Source organism: Patagioenas fasciata, chromosome 1 (assembly GCF_037038585.1).
Source record: "Patagioenas fasciata isolate bPatFas1 chromosome 1, bPatFas1.hap1, whole genome shotgun sequence".
NCBI lineage: Eukaryota > Metazoa > Chordata > Aves > Columbiformes > Columbidae > Patagioenas > Patagioenas fasciata.
Window position 1 is genome coordinate 129,166,540 of NC_092520.1, and position 19,206 is coordinate 129,185,745.

Here is a 19,206-nt window from a genome sequence, read left to right on the forward strand (position 1 = left end):
GGAACAACTACACAAAACAAAACCATAGGAAATGCAATTTTGTTCCACCTATAGAACTTGTTGGTTCCCATGCTCATGTGAAAACAAAAAGGTGCTGACTTTTTAATTTTTTTTTTTTTCTTTTTAATAAAACATTTCCAGCCTGCATAGTTGTGGTGATAAACTTGGCAAAGCTTTATACATGAAGTTTTGAAAAATTGACATAATTAAAGACAACTGTAGATACAAACAATCACAGTATCCTCTTAAAGTGAGTTGCTGGTTTTCAGGAGTTGTACTCACAATTGGGGTTGCAATGCCAACATTTTTTATTAGGCACTTTATTTTTAACATAATTTCAGGAAACATCACATCTGATAAAATTCCAGCAGGTGTTTTTGCAAAATATGAGAAAATTTAAATAGGACAGAAAAGCCAATGATGACCTTCTATTTGAGCACCCTAGTATGCTTTTTTTCCTTTGTATCCGTGGTGCCTCTGCCATGGCTATGGTCATGGGAAGAATGAACAGAAGAAATTACTGTGATGTTCAAGATGATGTAATAGAAGATCCGCCCAGCAGACTGATGGGATTAGAATGAGTCAGGCTGAGTTACTCCAGTGCAAAATGGAGTGGTTAATTTGGCCTGGAAATTAAAAGCACTCACCCAGTTGTAGGTAGTAGCCCTCTACAAAGGCAAAATGCTTTCAACATCTTCACCTAGGTCTGCCAGAACTCATTTTACTGTTGTCTAAGGCTTCCACGACACAGAAAATTCTTTAGTTATCCACAAAAATTGTCACTGAACAATCATTCCAATCCACAGGTTAGTTTCATGACTTGTGGTTACCAAAACCATTTGCAGAAAGTACCGTGTCATCCTGTCCCCTTAGATTATCTTCTTTCAGTGCCTTTGCTATGGGACTAAGTCAATATTAACTAAGCATTTTTCAGATTTTCCAGTCTGCTACTTTCCCTTCCTACTCTGATCTATACACATGAATCCACATGACCTAGTTCACTGTCACCAAATAACTGTCATTATACCTGACAGAGCTAAAAGGAAATGTGCTTTTTTTTTGTGTGTGTGTGAAAGAAAACAACAACAACAAAACACCACACCAAAACAAACCACAGCAAACCTCTCATTTATTTTTTTTTTTTTTAAAGGTCATCCCTGCAGGTCTGGGATTAGAAGCAGGATGTGGGTGTACAGAGCTGCCTGTGCTCCACCTATGGAGCTGCCGGTCTGGCACCTTCCCCCAGGACCAAGCTTCTCTGCTTAAAAGCACAGCTGCTCCACAGGCTGGCTGTTCAATCAACAATGATCTCTAGTTTCAAGTGTGACAGCACCGACCTGCTCACTCTCCATTCATCTGCAGCTGGGGGCAGCGGAAGAGAAAGGGAGGGAGGGAGAAAGAGGAGACTGCAACCTATGTGAATAATTGATGGTGCAAGGAAAGGAGAGCAGCTGGGTTCTCTGTCTCTATCCACTCCCCAGCTGGGGATGAGAGATCCTCACTCAGGTAAGGGATGAACAGCTTAGCTGCTTTTGTTCTCATCTTGCCTGCATTGCCAATTAAATATGTTTTGCATCTAGAAGGAATGGGAGCAAAGACAGCTGGGGGAGGGTTGATCCAGATCTTCTCTGCTGCTTGCTTGATGTTGTGTAACAGATGGACCTTGGAGCAGTTTCAGCATCAGCAGGACATACTCTGTATGCCTTTCAAAGGACATTGTGCAATACTGCATTGTGCAGAGAAGCAGCTGGGGAGGGGGAAAGAGAGAGGGGGCAGGGGGAGCAGATGTCTGTGTTGGAAATGTGACAAACTGAAGAGATGGGCAGCATGAAAGAGGGTCTGTCCAGACTCAAAGGAATCCCACCCTGATTCAGAATTATCAGCCTTTGGCATAACATGATGAGTCCAAGTGGGCAGTGGGAGGTGCTGTCTGTGCACACTCAGTACTTTATTTAGAAGCTGTGTACAGAGATCTGTGGAAACAGCTGATGTGAAAACATGTATGTTTCTGAGTGCATCTATGAGTTGTGATGACCAAGTGTAATATTGTAGTAGAACACAAAAAAATAGAGTTTCTGCTCTGAAGAGTTTATTGTTAATAGGATGCGGTGTTTATGTGGCACTGTGCAGCTTCTGTGGAGTTTCTGACGTTCTTACAACGACTCAAATAATTAATAAAATTGCAGAGATCAGGTTCTGTTACAGCTAATACAGACTTTTCCTATGTGAGCAAGACAAAATGCTAATGTAGTTATAAGAATGAAAAAAATCTGGGAAAACACATAGTAAAAGGTATAGACACCAGTTACTGTATCATATGTTAATGTACCAACAAGGATATCTGAAAGAACAGAACCTTGTGTGCCACTCCCTAAAACACACAATAACTATAAAATGCGTAATGATCTATGCAAATATAGACACATATATGGATGTGAGACTATAAGTACACAGAATTAGTCATATAAGAATGCAAGTATCAATAGGAACCGAATCTACTTGGTACAATGAAAGGCTTATATTAGGTGATACTGTGCATCAGCTGTGTAAATAGTAACAATTGTTAACTTGATTATAAGTTGAGGAACAGTAAGGGGAAAGGGGGACTGTGATTTACTTACATGTGAAAGTTTTCTTATTCATGACTATTGCTAAAGGAAGGTAATTACAACAGTAATTAGGGTATTTAATAATTTTTTGCTGGTTTGCTTGTGGGTCTTGAGGACTTCATATACGAGTGGAGTTGCACAGGAAGTTAGGTAAAGCTGGAGACAGTTAAATGAAAGCTGAGCCCAGTGTGGTTTTGTATGTTAATAAACTTGTCTCTTGTCTGTAATGACAAGCTGCTGAACAATGGCATAAAGACCTGGGCCTCTCTGTATACTTTCCTTTCACCATGACCAGGCTTGCTATTGCTGCTGATAATGACTCTGGGATGTGAGAGGGCAGTAGTTACTGCTGGCAGCCCCCTCTAGCAGCAGAAAATTATGTCTCCTCCTCCTTCTGGAAGCAGCAGAAGTGACAAGCTTGGCACTTTGCCTTGGCTCAGTCACATCTCTGCTCAGAGATTCAGGTGAATGAGTAAGAACTGCTTGTGCAAAGAGCAGCTGCTGTCTTCAGTGTCCTGAGCTGGTCTGGGAGGCATTCATGTTGGGGTGAGCTGGTGGACTGTATGAGTTGGTCCATACTGCAGCATGAGATCTGCTGGGAAAAAAGAAGAAATGGAACCATCTGCCCTCTATCCAAGTTCCTAAAACGAGCAGGTAGATCCTTTCTTCAATCATTCAAAGTTGTCACCTACCTTGATTTATTCCTTACTCCTTACAGCCTGTTTTCCTACCCACAGACCACTAAAGCCCCTATAATCATTTCTAGCCAGGTCTTTAATGAGTAGAATTTAGAGGAAGCATTAGGATGAAATTGCTGCCCTCTTATCCCTAAAACTTTGATGTAGTTGCTTGCTTTCTGCTTGCTTTCTCTATTTCTTTTTTTCTTTTTTTTTTTTTTTTTTTCCTCATCTGTATCAGCTATCTCTTATTTTCTGTGTGGTGTCTCTGCATTACACTTTCATGCTTCCTTTGCATCTTTTCCCAACTCTGGCTCCTCTGTCAAATTTTCGCTCTTGTGTTTCCTGCTGTCCCTTTCATGAGTTAGAGCAAACCCAGTGCGAGGCTGACACTTGGCATAAAATTTTAACTGCTGCCTTTATAGGCCTTCATGTAAAGAGGAAACATTACATCATCCTGTGGAATAAAAGGTAATCAGAGAAACAAATGTGTCTGGAAGAGCTCTGTGTTCTCATTTAAACATAATTATATGCATACTCTTGCAAAGGAAGATCATGCACTCATCCTCAGTTTTTATTTGGAATGATGACCTATTGATGAGTGAATAAAAATACATGTGTCTGACCCTTCAAAATTTGATCTTCCCTAGAGAATAGCTTACATATTAGATCAGTGAGCTATTTCTTAAGTGGGATGTAGAGACAAATCTCTGTAGTACTTGATGTACCTCAGCTCCAAATACCAAAAGCTAGTGGGTTTGCTATCTTCTTAGTCTTCCCTTGAAGGGAATGGAAAGTTGTGGAGGATTGCTATGATGCTCACTTTCCCCACTGGATACTGAGAGCTTGGGGAGAGATTCTACAGTACGTAAAAGTTGAATAAGGGGCCCCTCTGTTGTCCTTGTCCAATACTGCTTGTCTTACCACCACTACAACTCGGAGTACAGTTTCCTTGGCTCAGCTATCCCAGCAGAGAGATCCTGTGGACTGAGCACCACCCATGGATCACCCAGAAAGGGGAAATCTTGGGGGAATTGATCTTCCACAGTGGAGGAGGGACAGAAGTCATCGCCCCATCCCTCGTTGTCTCATCTTCCTCCATCTTTTCCTCTCCCCCTCCTCTCCGTCTTTCCCTGTGCCGCTGCCACGGCGTGCCTGGGGCTGGGTCCCAGCTGTGAGGTGCCCTTTGCTGGCTCTCCTTTGAAGCCCAGCTTGGAAGAAAGAGGAGGGGTGGGGGCGGGAGCGAACCTGTACTGTTCTCCATGGCAAGGCAGGAGGAGAGGAGGCTCCCGAGGAGGGAAGACGGGAGCTGACTCAGCGAAGCCGTACGGCATGCTTTCCAGGAAGCACGGCTTCCCTGACGGAGCCTGCGGAGGGTATGTAATCGTAACGGGACAGGTACCGGGCGGTCCCGCCTCGCCTCGGGCGCCTGGCTCCTTGCCTTTCCCACGGTAGTCCGGCGACAGGGCAGGGGACCGGCTACCGGCGTTTGGGGCAAAGCGCTGGAGCGGGTCCCACCCCCGGCTGCGGCCGTGTTATGGGAACAGAAGGAAGAGCTCTCGCGGGCTTTCTGAAAGGGCAGGGAGCGGAAGAGGAGGAAGGTGATGGCCATTCCCCAGCCCCGGCGGCGGCTTTGGGGCTGGTCCCACTGCCAGCGGAACGTCCTCTCTCCCTGGGCATCGGTGGGAGGCGGGCGAGTGAAGCTGGTGGGTGCTCCCCTTGCTGAAGGGAGAGGACAAAAGTGACTCTCGCTTGCTTTTTTCCTGCCTCCCCGGGAGTGGATAAGTTCTCTCTCCAGTTCGGAATTCTCAGAAGGTGGGACTGCAGCTGCGTCGCGAGATTAATTTCCCTTGGGAATTCTCCTTTTTCCTCTCTTGCAGGGCAGCACCTGCTAGTGGCTGAGACCTAGCTGGGTTGTCTGGGCCTTTTCGATGCCCCGCCCACCTTTTTTTTCGGTGCAAGTAGAGACAAAGTCCTGAGGAGGGAGCACGGATTGCCCTCACGTCCGAACAGGAGCTCTCAGGGGAGGGGCAGGAGCTCTCCAGCGGCCAGAAAGGGGAGTGCAGCTGCAAGTGAGGTTCCGAACTGGAAGTCGGAGTCTATAAGCAGAAAAGTTTGTGACCAGCTGAGAGCAAATGGTGTCTCAACTGTAGCAGTTACTTGCTTTTCCTAGTTCTGTCTTGATAATTCCTTCTCTCGGATTTTAGGAGTCTGTGTGTGAGTAAAATTCAAAGCTGTGAAAGTGTTGGTAGAGTAAGGCAATTTGTGTCATGTTTTCAGCTGTCTTCACTGAATACCTAAAAATTGTATTTGATAGGGCAAATGTGTTGTGTAAGGGAGAAGCAAGGGAGTTAAAGAACAGAAGCTGTTGCTCAAGGGAAGTGGTAGCTCAGAATTTTCCTATGAGCATTTCAGGTCTGTTGTTGTTTCATATTATCTTAAGTTCTTCTGAATTGCCTGTGCTTTCTAGTGAGGGATTTAAAAAAATATATCAGTGTCTTATTGCAAGAATCACTCATCAGGCTGGGACACCAGTTATTATACTGACTGTTGTTCCATAACTAGCTGCAAATTGTACAGTATTGTTTCTCCTACTGGAAGACCTCCATATTAGCAAAGGTTATTATGATAGATATACACCTGCTTCCCTGTGAACTTTGAGGAAAATAGTTACCTGAGGATTTGGGTTACCTGTCGCTTCAGAGTGCAACAAATCCCCTTTACCTCTGGAATACTTATGAAATATGTATGAAAGGATGTATGAAATCTGTCAAGGCCAATTTGTATTTTTCTCAGAATAAGTAAGTGTTTTCATTGACTTGGTTATTTAACTGCTATAACGTGGTTATTTAACAGCTATAGCAGATGGAATGATTTTGAGAGAGGCATGTAGAGAGATCCCAGCACTGAAATAGCAGAGGATGCTGCAAGACAGGAATACAGGGTGTGAGCAGAGTTGTGTGTGTGGAGACAGTGGCTTAGAGCTCTGCAAAGGTGTTTCTCACACTGTTTCAGAATTGAGAGTAGTGTCTAGCAGTGTATCAGCAGTGCCTACTTTTAGTTTGGCTACCAGCTTGAAATTAGGGTACTGGTTGTGGTCACTAGTAAAATACTAGTTTAGTCTTCAGCATTTTCTAGGCACTCTGTTTCCCCTGTTGCTATTTTCTAAAATTAAAGCTTCCCCAAGTGTATATTTGCACATAAGTATTCTTCTCCCAGTGTGCAGGATTGCTTTTTGTTTTCAGAAGGATGATATTCTACTTTTCCATGGTCGAAGTTTGAAGTTCCAATTTGAAAATAAGTATGTTCTCTTTCTATAAATGGCACTTAGTGCTTTTCATTCTAGTTCAATACTCACAAATGGACTTTCAAGCAATAGTTACAATGGCCCCAATTTTTTTTTTTTTTATATATTTTGTAAAAGATAACATAGAATCTAAGTAATTCTCCCAGATTTTTAGAGTCCCTCAGCACATTCCTAATCTGGGATAATTACAGAATGGAGAACATCTCCAAATGTATGACAAGACTGGTGATTTTGACATCTGCTGGAGTGATTTTTGACAATAGAACTGTAGTAGGATTGAATGGTAAGGAACAGTTGCTGCACGAACAAAATACTCTGGTCAATCCAAAGTGTACAGGTGAATTTCTGGTGAGAGAACAGGGGGAGGACTGGTCACATTGATCTTATGCAGGATCTGCCTGATTTCCATGATGTAGATGTGTATTTTAATCTCTATAGAATGATTCAGGATTCAAAACAGTGACATGCCAAAGAAAAACATGATAGCATGCAACAAGGCCTCAAGGCAGCCAGATGCACGAAAGCTTGACTATTACACTTTTCTAGAGATGGCTAATTTCTGAAAACAAGATTTTATTGAATTAGGCTCTTACCCTTTTAGGGCTCACAGAACAGAAACTTCCAGATTTCTGCCCAGAGAGGTTGAGGAGTCTCCTACTCTGGAGGCATTCAAGACCTGCCTGGACACCTTCCTGTGTAACCTCATCTAGGTGTTCCTGCTCCAGCAGGGGGATTGGACTAGGTGATCTTTCGAGGTCCCTTCCAATCCCTAACATTCTGTGATTCTAAAAGAAACTATGAAAGTCTTTCAGGTACTGCCTTGGACATAAATTTTGTTAGTCCCAAGCATGTTTCAAGTAAATGAATAAGATGATAAATAAAGCATGTGTTGGTATAATAGTAATATTAATTTAAAATACATTTGCCATCTAACTAGTCCAATATTTATTTGAGCATGTCAAGACAAACTTTTACACTTTCCTTCCCATATAGAGTATTGATTTAATCTTTAGATGCATTACACGGATCTCTTTCATTTGAATTTTAGGAGGAAACTGTTGGATGGAAGCACTGTGTTACTTTGTGTAGATCAGCCTATATACAATTTACATGATGCCATCGAGTTACTAAAATAAATTGTGAATTTTCAGTGAATTCGTGAACATATGGATTCTTAGAGCTTATAACAGAGTGTAGTTTCATGATTTCAGAAATGTGTTATATTCTATACAACAGGGAATGTAGCCACCGGTTTCAAAGCAAGAGTCTGCATGACTTACAGATCATGGAAGCAGTAGGAGTCATGCATCTAACAGGTAGAGGATAGCAATTCATAATTACATTATATCATCACATAACATATATTTATGATTGCATTACAAAGTGGCTGAGTCTTGGCTCTTGTATTAGAAACATGGGCTTTGTTCCCAGCCACACCTGTGTGATCTTCACCATAACTTAAATCCCAGTTGCAACTCCTAGTAAAAACTGTGAATGGCATGGGAAGTTTATTAAATAACAGTAGGAGAGCTGCAGGTAGCAATGAGATTGTCCATAGTGCAATAGGCAATGCAATATATATCTTCTAAACTACAGTGTATTGATTGTGTTATTTTTTGTTTTCTCTTCTATGAAATCAGGTACGTGCTGCTGCTATTTGTATGCACTGCTTCTCCAGCAGAGACCAAAATAATAACATACTTTCAATAGAAGATGTGCAGACAAAAGCCCATCTAACATGCACTCTAGCTTTACCAGCAGTGGTAACACAGAGTTGTGCCTACATCTCTCCTGCAAAGTGTTATCAGTTCTGTTACAGCACCATCTTTGCTTTGTTCCTGTCTTGGAGAATAATAACCAGGCTGTGGCAACTGGGGCTGTCCTTTTGGTGCTGATTTCAGCAATATTTAAGAGCTTTTGGCTCTCTTAATATGGCTCAGTTTTGATATCTGACTCAAAATCTTCCTGTAAGACCTATCTTTATTCTGCTGCAAGGCTTTGACAGAGGAGCTTGGCAAAAAGGTTCATTTGGCACTTACATTACAATTTTGGGGAAAATAGCACATGTGAACAGAGACAGCAGTCAGGGCCAGAAGATTGTTGCTGCTATATCCAGGATGTTTGCAGGTGGCAAGTGGTAAGTTAAGAAAGTTCAGGGAATCTCACAGGGAATGACAGCTCATCACAGGCAAGAAATGATCTGGGGAGAGGAAGGGTAAGCAGAAGACAGCTGAAGGCAAAGGAGGCACTGCAGGCAAGCACTGGCATCTTGAGTTCTCAAAGAGTTAGTAGGGTTTTGTTGTTGTTGTTGTTTTGTTTTTCTTCTCTCTCTTTTTTTTTTTTTTTTTTCCCCCTCTCCATTCTACCTTTGCTTCTTGCAGGAAGTCTGAGAAGGGGGTGTGCTGCTTCAATGATGTTATAGACTCTCCCACCCAAGGCTTTCCATGTGCTCTTGCTTCTGCTGTCCCCAACAAGGTAAAGGCAGTCCACGTTCCTCTGGCTTGGAGTTGGAATGTGCCTTGAACCACTGAGCAGAAGAAATCACTGAAAGCAAGCTTGTGTTCATGCATGTGTTATAGTTGTCCACTTCTGTGAGAATCCTAAACTTGTTCATTTAATAATTTCCTATGCTATACTGTATCAAGTCAGTAGTCTGACCCATTGAAAGAGATTAATTCGTGATTCCTGTCTGATCAGGTTCCAGGTCAAGCTTTTGCAACACAAGCTGAAGCCAACTTGGCTAGTTGTATTTTCCATGACATAAGTCAAGGAAGAACAATTTCATCTTGTCTCCAACAAGCAAGTAGTTTCTGTGCCAAAACATGGAAGGAGCTGTTGGGTCCTTCAATATCTGGGTTACCACAGAAGATAACATTAGCTTCTTCGAATGTTAAATTCTTTTCCCTGTTGTCTTTTCCTTTTCACAGACTGTGGACTTGTTTGAGATGATTGAAAAAATGCAGGTAAGGAGAAGTTATTCTGTCAGACTTTGGGATCTTTTGATTTTTCATAGACAATAAATAATCAGCTGCTAATTGTCTTGTCACTTTACTCCCAATACCTTTTAATTTGGGTTTGTAAAATATTTAGCTCTTTTAGGCCCAAGCTTGTATACCTACTCTTGAATGGAGTTTCAAAAGCATTTTCCTGTGTTCATTTTCCAACTGGCAGGATGGAAGAAATAGACACAAATTATTATTATTCTGTCTGTTCTTTGCAAAAGTGTGATTCTGAGAGAAAATCAAAGTTGCATTGAGGTATTTCTGGCATCTTCTTCAATAAACTACGTTTCTGCTGGTTAGCAACTGCTAATGACAGGTGATTAAAGGGATGTTAGCATAAATGCATATAGCAAAGTCAAACAATTTAGTATATAACTACTATAGGCTCTGTCTTTAACTTGCACAAGAAAGGTCTCTGGCTTAATTCTCTTAAGAAAATACATGCATTTAGTTGCATATATTACATTATAAAACTAAAATAGAGTTAAAGGGAAGAAAAAAAACAAACCTGCCCTACCAAACAGTTAATAATATAACAATATGTTATATATGTTATAGATGTAGCAACAAAATCTTTAAAATTTTTCAGATTATCCGTTCTCAGAACACTCCGACTACCAATATATTCTCTGAGTGGTATACCTTTAAAAGGCTGTGGTTGACTTTGACCTAACATAACATGTAACATGGCACATAACACTTGCCTTTTATTACATGCAAGAATTAAACTTATAAGAAACAGTTAACATATTTTCTGGAATTTGGGTGATCAAATTATGGATATGAGGAACACGCAAGACTTCGATGAGACTATAAAGTTGAAGAGGTAGTAGGCAGGAGCAAAGTGCAGGGTTATGAGGCTGAAGTACTATTTGGCAGACTAGAAAGGAGGGAGTGGGTGAAGGAGGGGCTGAAGGTGTATCTTCTATATATTCATGTGTAGACAGACACAGACCTTGAAACCACTGTACTGACACCCAAACCAGGTTTGGGATATATTCTTGGTGCTTTACAGTAACAGTCTGTAAATGTGTCTGGCTCTCTTAACTCTGTGCTAGAAAGTAAGGTTGAGCCTGCAGAATTTCCTGTTCACTTCAAGCACATGTTAAAAAGTGTGACAATCCTTTCCAGGCGTTTTGACATCTGGATAAGGAAGAATCGCTAGAAGTTGTCCCTGACTGGAAGACTCTGTTGCTTAAGATTCTCAGTGTTTCTCAGGTCCCAGTTTACCAAATGAAAAATGTCTCTCATGGATTTGGGCCTCTTTAGTTAGAGATATAACAGAAGGAGCTGATGACAATTGCCAACATATGCAGGACACCTAAATTTGCATCCATATTGGTTTCTTAGCTGCCCATTGTTAAGACTGTATAGTGTATTTTTTTTAAATTTAGCCTGACTTTTTAAAATTTGTCACCTGACTTGCACTAGGAGAATTAATAACTGCTGCTTAAGTATGACAAAATTTTTTTGAATAAAGGGAAGAGAGGTGTTTTCCAAAAGAAAAAAATCTCCCCTCTCCTGATATTTATTTTTATTATTTCTTGTGATCTTTCTTTAGATCTTACTATTTGTTTGTTTGGTTTTGCTTTCCCTTTCTTTCCATTTGACTCTGGCTATCCTTTAGATTTGTTGAATCATTCTTGAAAATCAAATATGAGATTTTCATTAGCAATCAAGTGAGTAAAAGGCAAAGCAGGAGACTTGGACATTTTTCCTATAAAGTAATTGAAACCTGTCCATGAGATCTGGGAATGAAGCTTGTTTTGTGTGTGTGTCTGTGTGGTTTTTTTTTTTTTTAATTTTTAATCGTTACTTGAAGTAAATGGGCTATTGGCTCTGTTGTTCTATGCATACAGATGTAGTGAAGTCACAGTAAATACTTTATTAAGGACACTTAGGAATACATTGTTTCTAGATTGCTCTGCAGCGTAAACATTTGAAAAGCAAGCAAATCTTACTTAACTCAATAAACCCTGATGTTTTAGGTCTTCAGGTACTTGCATAAGCAATCCTTCTTCGCTTACCTGATTTTGTCTTTTATGATGTTGCATTTGTACATTTTCAACATATCCTTCGGTCTTATTTTCTCACAATTGCCTTAATGGTGTTTGTTTGTTTGTTTTTTGTTTGTTTGTTTTTGGTTTTGTTTGTTTGTTTGTTTTTTCCTACCTTTTTCTTCTCCTGTGTTCCCTTTTATATGTAAATTGTCATTTTTGAACTAGTCCCCTTGACACATTGCTTTTTCCCCACAAAAAAACATGTTATCATAGCATTGTTATGCCATGTTTGACCTGACTGTGGGTCTGGGCAGCTTTCTCCTCTGCTGTCTGTTCTTCCATTCTGCTGAGGCCAGGTGCTTCCCTGGTACAAGACCCTGGGAATATCAGATTCCTAGACCTATGCTGTCTCCAGTAAACTACTCAGGGAAACAGTGAGGGAAGGTTTTTCCTTAAAGGCAGTGCTGCAAACCAAACTGGACCAAACCAGAAGGGTGTCTCAACTGAGACTGCTATAGGTTATGCCTCTCTCTTTTGAGGAACGACAGTGTTCATCAACCAGTTGTTTTGCCTATGCTTTGACACTTCAACAGCTTATGCTGCAAGTTCCCTGTGGTCCTGCTTACTCTTTTAAATAAAGCTTTGGACTGTGCAGCCTAGGGCTGCATTAGATCTTTGCCAGTATATTAAGCTTCACTCCAGAGGAGAGGTCGGTGGATTTAGGCCTACATCTCCTGTTGCCAGCCTACCAGGAGCTGCTTTAACTGTGCAGAGTCTGGCATAGAACATGATGGCACATTCCTCCGTAGATGTTCCCCTGCAAACGGCAGCTCCTTTGCAGCAGCCCAGGAAGTTTTCCCTCAGACCTCTCTGAGACCCTAGTCTCCTACCAGGACCTCCTATGAAACTGGAAACTTTTTGCAGGTATCAGATCTGCCAAAAATGCCAAGGAAAGGAAGAGAGATCTTACTAAATTGCAGTTTCCCAACCTCCATTTCTGTGTGCAGAAATCCCCCATTGCATAGGAAGTTTGTCCTGGTAGTTTCCACAATATTTTCCAGAAAGCAGGGGCTGCTTTGTTCCTACTTGTCCCTCCTGTCTCAGTCCTATTTTGGTAGAGCATAGGACTTTTGTGTCCCAAAGAACTGTTACTGAGACCCCTATTTCAGAAGTCTAGTCTTCTTCATGAGCCCAAACACACTAGGCTGACAAGTGAAACTCCAGATCACATCAACAAAACATGTACGTGCATTCCACTTGCTCAGCTTTATGACTTCCCCAAATGCAAAATGGTTACTACTACCTTTGCAAAAGGTAAAGATCACTTGTCAGCCTCTCTGTTCTATCTTAACTTCACAACCTACCACATCCTGGTTAATTTTTTCATTTCATCAGTGCTTCTGACATTCAATTTAAAACAGATTTTCTGATGTTTCCATATGAAGAATAATTCTAAGCTGGTATTTGTTCAAGCTTCTCTGTTGAATACACAAATAAATTTTTATTTTTTTTGGGGGGGGGGGATAACTCTCTCTACACTCAGCTTTTCTAGTTTGATCCTGCATCTCACTGCAAACATTTGGCAACCTCCTTGCTCCTAATACAGTTAAGGAAAATACAATTTTTGCTGTTATCATGTTATCTGCAGATTGTTCCTCACTTGTTTTATTGTGTTTCTATATTTAACCAACTAAAATTTGTTGTTATTTTTTGTATTTGAACTCAACTTCAGACTTAGGAAGAACGCCCTCATACATCTACTGCTAGTCTCCTTTACTCTGAAGTTTAGCCATACTGGTTTACTTATGGTGTTCCAGTCTTACCTCCAGGAGACAGATTTGTTCCCTTATGTGGATGGAAGCAAGGCACATCAGCTGCCCAAAAGTCTTATTGCCTAGCCCTAATCCTCAAAACGACTGTTTGTTACTTCTCTTAGCCCTAGTCTGAGGTTCTCAATGCTCTGCCTGATCGTATCTTTAAGGGAGAGGGAAGAATAGAACAGGAATTAGTGATCTGAAATACTGTTCTTTTGTGTTCTGTCTTTACCTCTTCCTTCTTTTATTACTTGGGATAGAAAGTAAAGTAGCTAGAATAGATTAGGGAATGAAATAAGTAAATCAGTTTGGGAGATTGCTTTTGGTTTCTACCACCTTTCTGCTTATTAAGAGACATAAGATGGGGGAGCTTTTCAGTTTTAAAGCCAAACCGGTCGAGTTCTAGCTTTATTTCTTCAGTTTATCCAAAATCTGTGTAAAAAAGAATATTACAGAGAGACAGAATACGCATATTTGGGATATGGAGAACAACACAGAGGGTGAAACAGACATGCTAAAACATGGGATTCACTGTCTGTGACTTTCTGTTCCCAGGGGAGTCGTCTGGATGAACAAAGATGTTCCCTTCCAGCTCCTCTCAAGGTCAGGCGAAGTCATTGTTTCCTCCTAAGTTGCTGAGAATGGCAGATAATAACTGACCTGACTTGGAGTGAAGAGGGAGCCCAAGAATACATACATACTTGTCTTTTTTTTTTTTTTTTTTTTTTCTTTAAGTTGGTGCAGAAGAAAGTGAAGCTTTGTAGCTGAAACAGAACCAATACTTCCCTTTTTCAAATTTAAGTGGTTCCAATAAGCATTTAATATTATTAATTATCTTGGTTTTGACTAAATAATTTCTTAAGTTTTATTAAATTTAAGAGCTACAATAATATTTATGAAACCACATTGCACTTATTTCAGTAATCTGCTTGAAGAATCAGATACTACTAGAAAGCTGATCTGTTTCAGTATTTGGCCAATAATAACAGATTCCCATCTTTGAATTCTCAACTCTTCCTCTCCATTCTTTCAGTCTCAGCTCAGGCACAGTAACGTTGACCTTGAATTCAATCTTGGAAAGACCTTAGGGAAAAAAAGAAGCTGCAGAGAGAAATGATACAGCTCAGTTCTGACAGAGATAGTCAGTGCTCTTTGTGGTGATGGAAAGGACATCCAGCTGGTATGAAGTGGCTCAGATACTCCTCCTTTTCTTGCAGTTGTTTTTTAGCACTGCTCAGTTGTATACCAGAGGTATACACAACTTTGACTTTACTGTAATTACAGTACTATTTCTACCATCCCTACTGTCATCTTTGTCTGCAGCTGTCATACACTCTGTGCAGGGAGAGAGGCTCTTACTCCTAACTTCATCCAATTTGCCCACAGTTTGACTACCTCCTCATTTTGCATGCCTGTATTCTGTGTAGTTTTGATAAGGAAGGTGACTGAAATCTGCCTCTTAAATTTATTGTTCCCAAAGTTCTATGTTATAGTGCTGAGACCTGGAAAATGGAGTCTAACCTGAAGTCCTAAAGTGAAACTCTAAATATGGACTAGGGCAGGGTGGAAGTTGAGGGCACAGCTGAGCTGTCATGAGAGCATAACACTTTAAATGATGTCATGCATTTTTACTCATGGTCTCTTCTGATTTCAGACAGAAGAGGAGTATATTCCTTACCCCAGCATTCATGAGGTGAGTTAGTACTGCTCTCATGTTTTTCTTTTCCACTTATTGGCCTTTAAACTTTAATGTTCTGTGTCCTTCTGAATAGGTATTACAGAAAGGATGGCCATATCCTCTCATCATCTTACCCCAGTTTGGGGGCTACTGGATTGAAGGGACCAGCCACAACTTCTCCAGCTTGAGTCCAACTCTGTCTGATGCCACATTTTCCTGGAGTGGAAAAGTGAAACTGGAGAGTGACCCTACAGCCAAGCTGTACCGCAAACATTTTCTGGGGAAGGTAAGGGTGATCTTCAGACCCTTCTCTGCCTACTCAGCCTCAGGGCTGAAATGTACCTCAGGCTTTTCCTTTTCCCGATGGACTTAGAAATAACTACACATCCGTTCCATTTCAATTCCCCATGATGCCTTGAACTAATGTAAATAAGGTGCATACTACCGTATGGCTAGTAGTGTGTTAGGTTGGTCCCCTTGTGATATGTACATCATCCTGCGCATTAACAGAAGAGAAAGGATTGCACGGGAAATGCTTTCGTTTGGTTAAGAACCTCTTTTGAGGCTCCTGGACAGATATCAGCCTTGAGATAACAAGGAGAAAAAAGTGTAATAATATTGGAAATGGAGATGGTATTATTTTTAGAGGTGACTTAAGCTTTGACAGTGCAAGTCCCTCAGTAGTAAGAAAAATGATCCATTTTCCTTGGTGTAGATAAGTATTACAGGAAGTATGGTTACCACAGAAAGTGTGTGAAGAAACTGTACAATGTGTTTTATAGTTGTTTGATTTAATTAAGTTTGGTGCTTTCAAAATTTCAGTCTGACAGGTAGAGAGGCAGAGCTTGGCCTCATTAGGTGGATGTTTGTTGGCTGGCCATTAAGGTCCATCTGGGTTGGCCTGTTTAGGGAACTGATTGATTCCCAGACCGGATCTCAGGTTCATATTAACTATCAAGAACAAGTGAGAACAAAGCCGTGATCTTTTCTGAGGTTGATGGCACAAGGAAATACGAAAGCCTGACAGGTTCAGTGGTCTCCCTGTGTGACTGCTTAATAAGTTTAAAACCAGGAAGAGGTGGAGCTTTGAGCAGTGCTGGGGATCTGTTTTGCAGTAGTTGGACTTGTCTGAATGATCTTGTGTAGTATGAAACACTAGAAACTGATATTAATATAATTTATATGCAAAATACCCTTCCTGGAGGCTTCTTCTCTAGACTGACAGATCTGCTGTCCAGTCTGTTAATGGACGTTTATCCTGTGACATTCCGGAAGCCTTCAGTATGTCAACTGTAATTATTTTTCTGTCATGGTAAATTCAGGTTTGTGCTTGAAGGTTTCCAGAACCAACTAGGATGAGAGGCAAATTTGGATATTTTTTTTTCCACTCCAATTGGAAGGTTCACTGCTGACCTGATATCACAGAATCACAGAATGGTTGAGGTTGGAAGGGACCTCTGGAGCTCATCTTGTCTATACCCCTGCTTAAGCAGGGCCATATCATCATTATTCCTTCAAAGTGAGATCCATGAATTCACATACCATCAGATTCTATACATTTGCAAAATTCTCAACTATCAGTCCTGCAGTACTACAGAAAAATTCTCACCTATATTCTTCCTTTTCAGGGTCCAGTGTTTTATTCTTTGTTTTAATTGACATGAGTATGTGTCCGTATTCTATTAAACATGCAAGTTTTTGAGCAAGCCAGTGTCAGAAAAGAACAAGGTGAACAGGACTCTTGTCACAGAAAACCCTACCCATGGGTAGAAAACTTTACTCATGTCTTTACCCATGACTTAAAGGCTTAGGTAATGAAAAAGAGCTCAGAGCTTTTCCCCTAGCTGAGTATTTTAAAGTAGTTCAAAGTTAAGAGAGACCAGTGACTTCCTGTGCGGATCAAGTCTTTTTCTTGCTGATAATGTGGGAAGGTTATTTCAGAAAGGTAAAGAAAGGTCTTTTGCATACTTTGAATAACTGCAAATGATTCTTAGCTGAAGATATGTGATGGACAGCATCATGAGATGGGAAAGGCATAGCCAGTGATTTAGGGAATATCCTTTAATCAATATGGGAGATTAAAGTATATGTGGTATTACAAACTTAATATGCATGTCTGTTGTGGATACGCATATATTAGGTCACTCAAGCTTGGACAATTCTTAGACACTTTTTGCAGAACAGCTTATAGCAGATTCTATAAAATAACCACAAAAAACCTGCCAGGACATACAAGCCGTAGCTCAATTATTTTTCTTTGTTTCATGGTCTATATTTTCTGATAATTACACAATAAGATTCAATTTACCTGTAGGAAGAAGGCTGTAAAACCTTATGTCTTGTACTGTGGGAATTATTAAATGTCTACATTGTTTTTCAAGACTATAATAAACAGAAGTAGCCTGAAGCCAGGGAGGATTTAATAAAGGTATACATTGGAAACGCCAGTCAAAGAATCTTAGGTTATAGTTTCACAAGCACTTGAAGCTGGCAGTGCTGACGAGAGAAGCTTTCTTGCCATACCTTTGTATGTGGTCATGTATTTCTCCATTATGCTGGTTAAAGTATTATTGCTGCAGTGCTGTGGACTGTTGAGGAACTGACTCAGTGGAGTCCTCTCAGTGGAAAGAACTATGTCTTAAGTTATTAGTATAAAATTCTAGCTTAACATAGGGCAAAGAGGTAGAAACTATTTGAAGCATTCAAAGAACATTTTTATGATTAGGTATAACTGTAGCGATGATTTTTTTGTTTGTTTGTTTGTTTGTTTTGTTACATTAAAGTGTCTCTAATGTTGTTTCATTACTATGAGTCCATGATTTTAGTAAATGTGTTCTTTGACTTGCTGACACTGCAGGTCTTCTCATATTCAGGATCGTTTTCCTCTCATATGCAAATACATGTGTTTTGGAGCTTGTTACTATTTTTCTGTCAGGACAAGCTGACATCAGCCCAAGGTTGGGTTTTTTTGGTTGTTGTTTGTTGGTAGTTTCTTTTGTTTGTTTGTTTGTAGTTTTCTCCATGCAGAGATTAAATATTACATGTATCAATAGATATGCCAGACATATATTAATATATCAATATATGGAGTGCCATGCAGTAGAAGAGACACAAGAGTTATAGATATGTTAGATACTGCAGAAGAACCTGAGAATGGCCACAAAGCAATTGGGGCTTCTCACTGCAAAAAGGTGGTGGGGTCAATAGCACAGCTGAAGTGCATCTATACAAATGCAGGCAGCATGGGCAACAAACAGGCGAGTTGGAAGCCATTGTGCAGCAGAAAAACTACGGTGTAGTTGCCATCACAGAAACATGGTGGGATAACTCCCACAACTGTAGTGCTGCATTGGATGGCTATAAAGTCTTTGGAAAGGATAGACAATGAAGCAGAGGAGGTGAGGTAGCCCTGTATGTTAGCGAGTATTTTGGTTGTCTGTATTTTGATGAGGGTGATGATAGGATTGAGCATTTATGGGTAAGAATCAAGGGGAAGGCCAACAAGGTGGATATCCTGGTGGGGGGCTGTTACAGGCCATCCAACCAGGATGAAAAGGCAGCCAAAATATTCTGCAGGCAGCAGATCACTAGCCCTTGTTCTTGTGGGAGTCTTCAGCTCACCAGATTTCTACAGGAAATACAACTCAGCAGACAGGAAAAAGTCTAGGAGACTCCTGAACTGTATGTAAGACAATTTCCTGACACAGCTGATTAGTGAGCCAATTAGGGAAGGCACCTTACAGGATGCAGATGACACCAAGCTGGGTGGTATTGTTGATCTGCTGGAGGGTAGGAAGGCTCTGCAGAAGGATCTGCACTGTCTGGATCATTGGTGTGAGGTCAATTGTATGAGGTTCACCAAGGCCAAGTGCTGAGTCCTGCACTTGGGTGACAACAACCCCAAGCAACACCACAGGCTTGGGGATGTTGATTGACAGCTGGTTGAACATGAGCCAGCCATGTGCCCAGGTGGCCAAAAAGGCCAACAGCTTCCTGGCTTGTATCAGGAATAGTGTGGCCAGCAGGACTAGACAAGTGATCTTCCAACTGTACTTGGCACTGGTGAGGCTGCACCTTGAATACTGTGTTTAATTTTGGCCCCTTCACTATAGGAAAGAC

General features: G+C 40.9%; 1 protein-coding gene across 16 annotated transcripts in view; it reads left to right on the plus strand.

Moving 5' to 3' along the window:
* Window positions 1-1,151: 1,151 nt before the first annotated feature.
* Window positions 1,152-19,206, plus strand: part of LOC136108085 (rap1 GTPase-activating protein 1-like) — a 63,413-nt gene continuing 45,358 nt past the window's right edge. For 9 of the 16 annotated variants that reach the window (XR_011741393.1, XR_011741392.1, XR_011741390.1 and 6 more), the window contains exons 1-6: window positions 4,518-4,662; window positions 8,975-9,068; window positions 9,521-9,556; window positions 13,965-14,012; window positions 15,064-15,102; window positions 15,182-15,373. Coding sequence is in view for 12 of the 16 variants with exons in the window: in XM_071814749.1 (XP_071670850.1) it covers window positions 4,619-4,662; window positions 8,975-9,068; window positions 9,521-9,556; window positions 13,965-14,012; window positions 15,064-15,102; window positions 15,182-15,373 (453 nt within the window). In the remaining 4 variants the exon portion in view is untranslated. The other 7 variants (XM_071814745.1, XM_071814753.1, XM_071814754.1 and 4 more) reach the window with 6 other exon arrangements.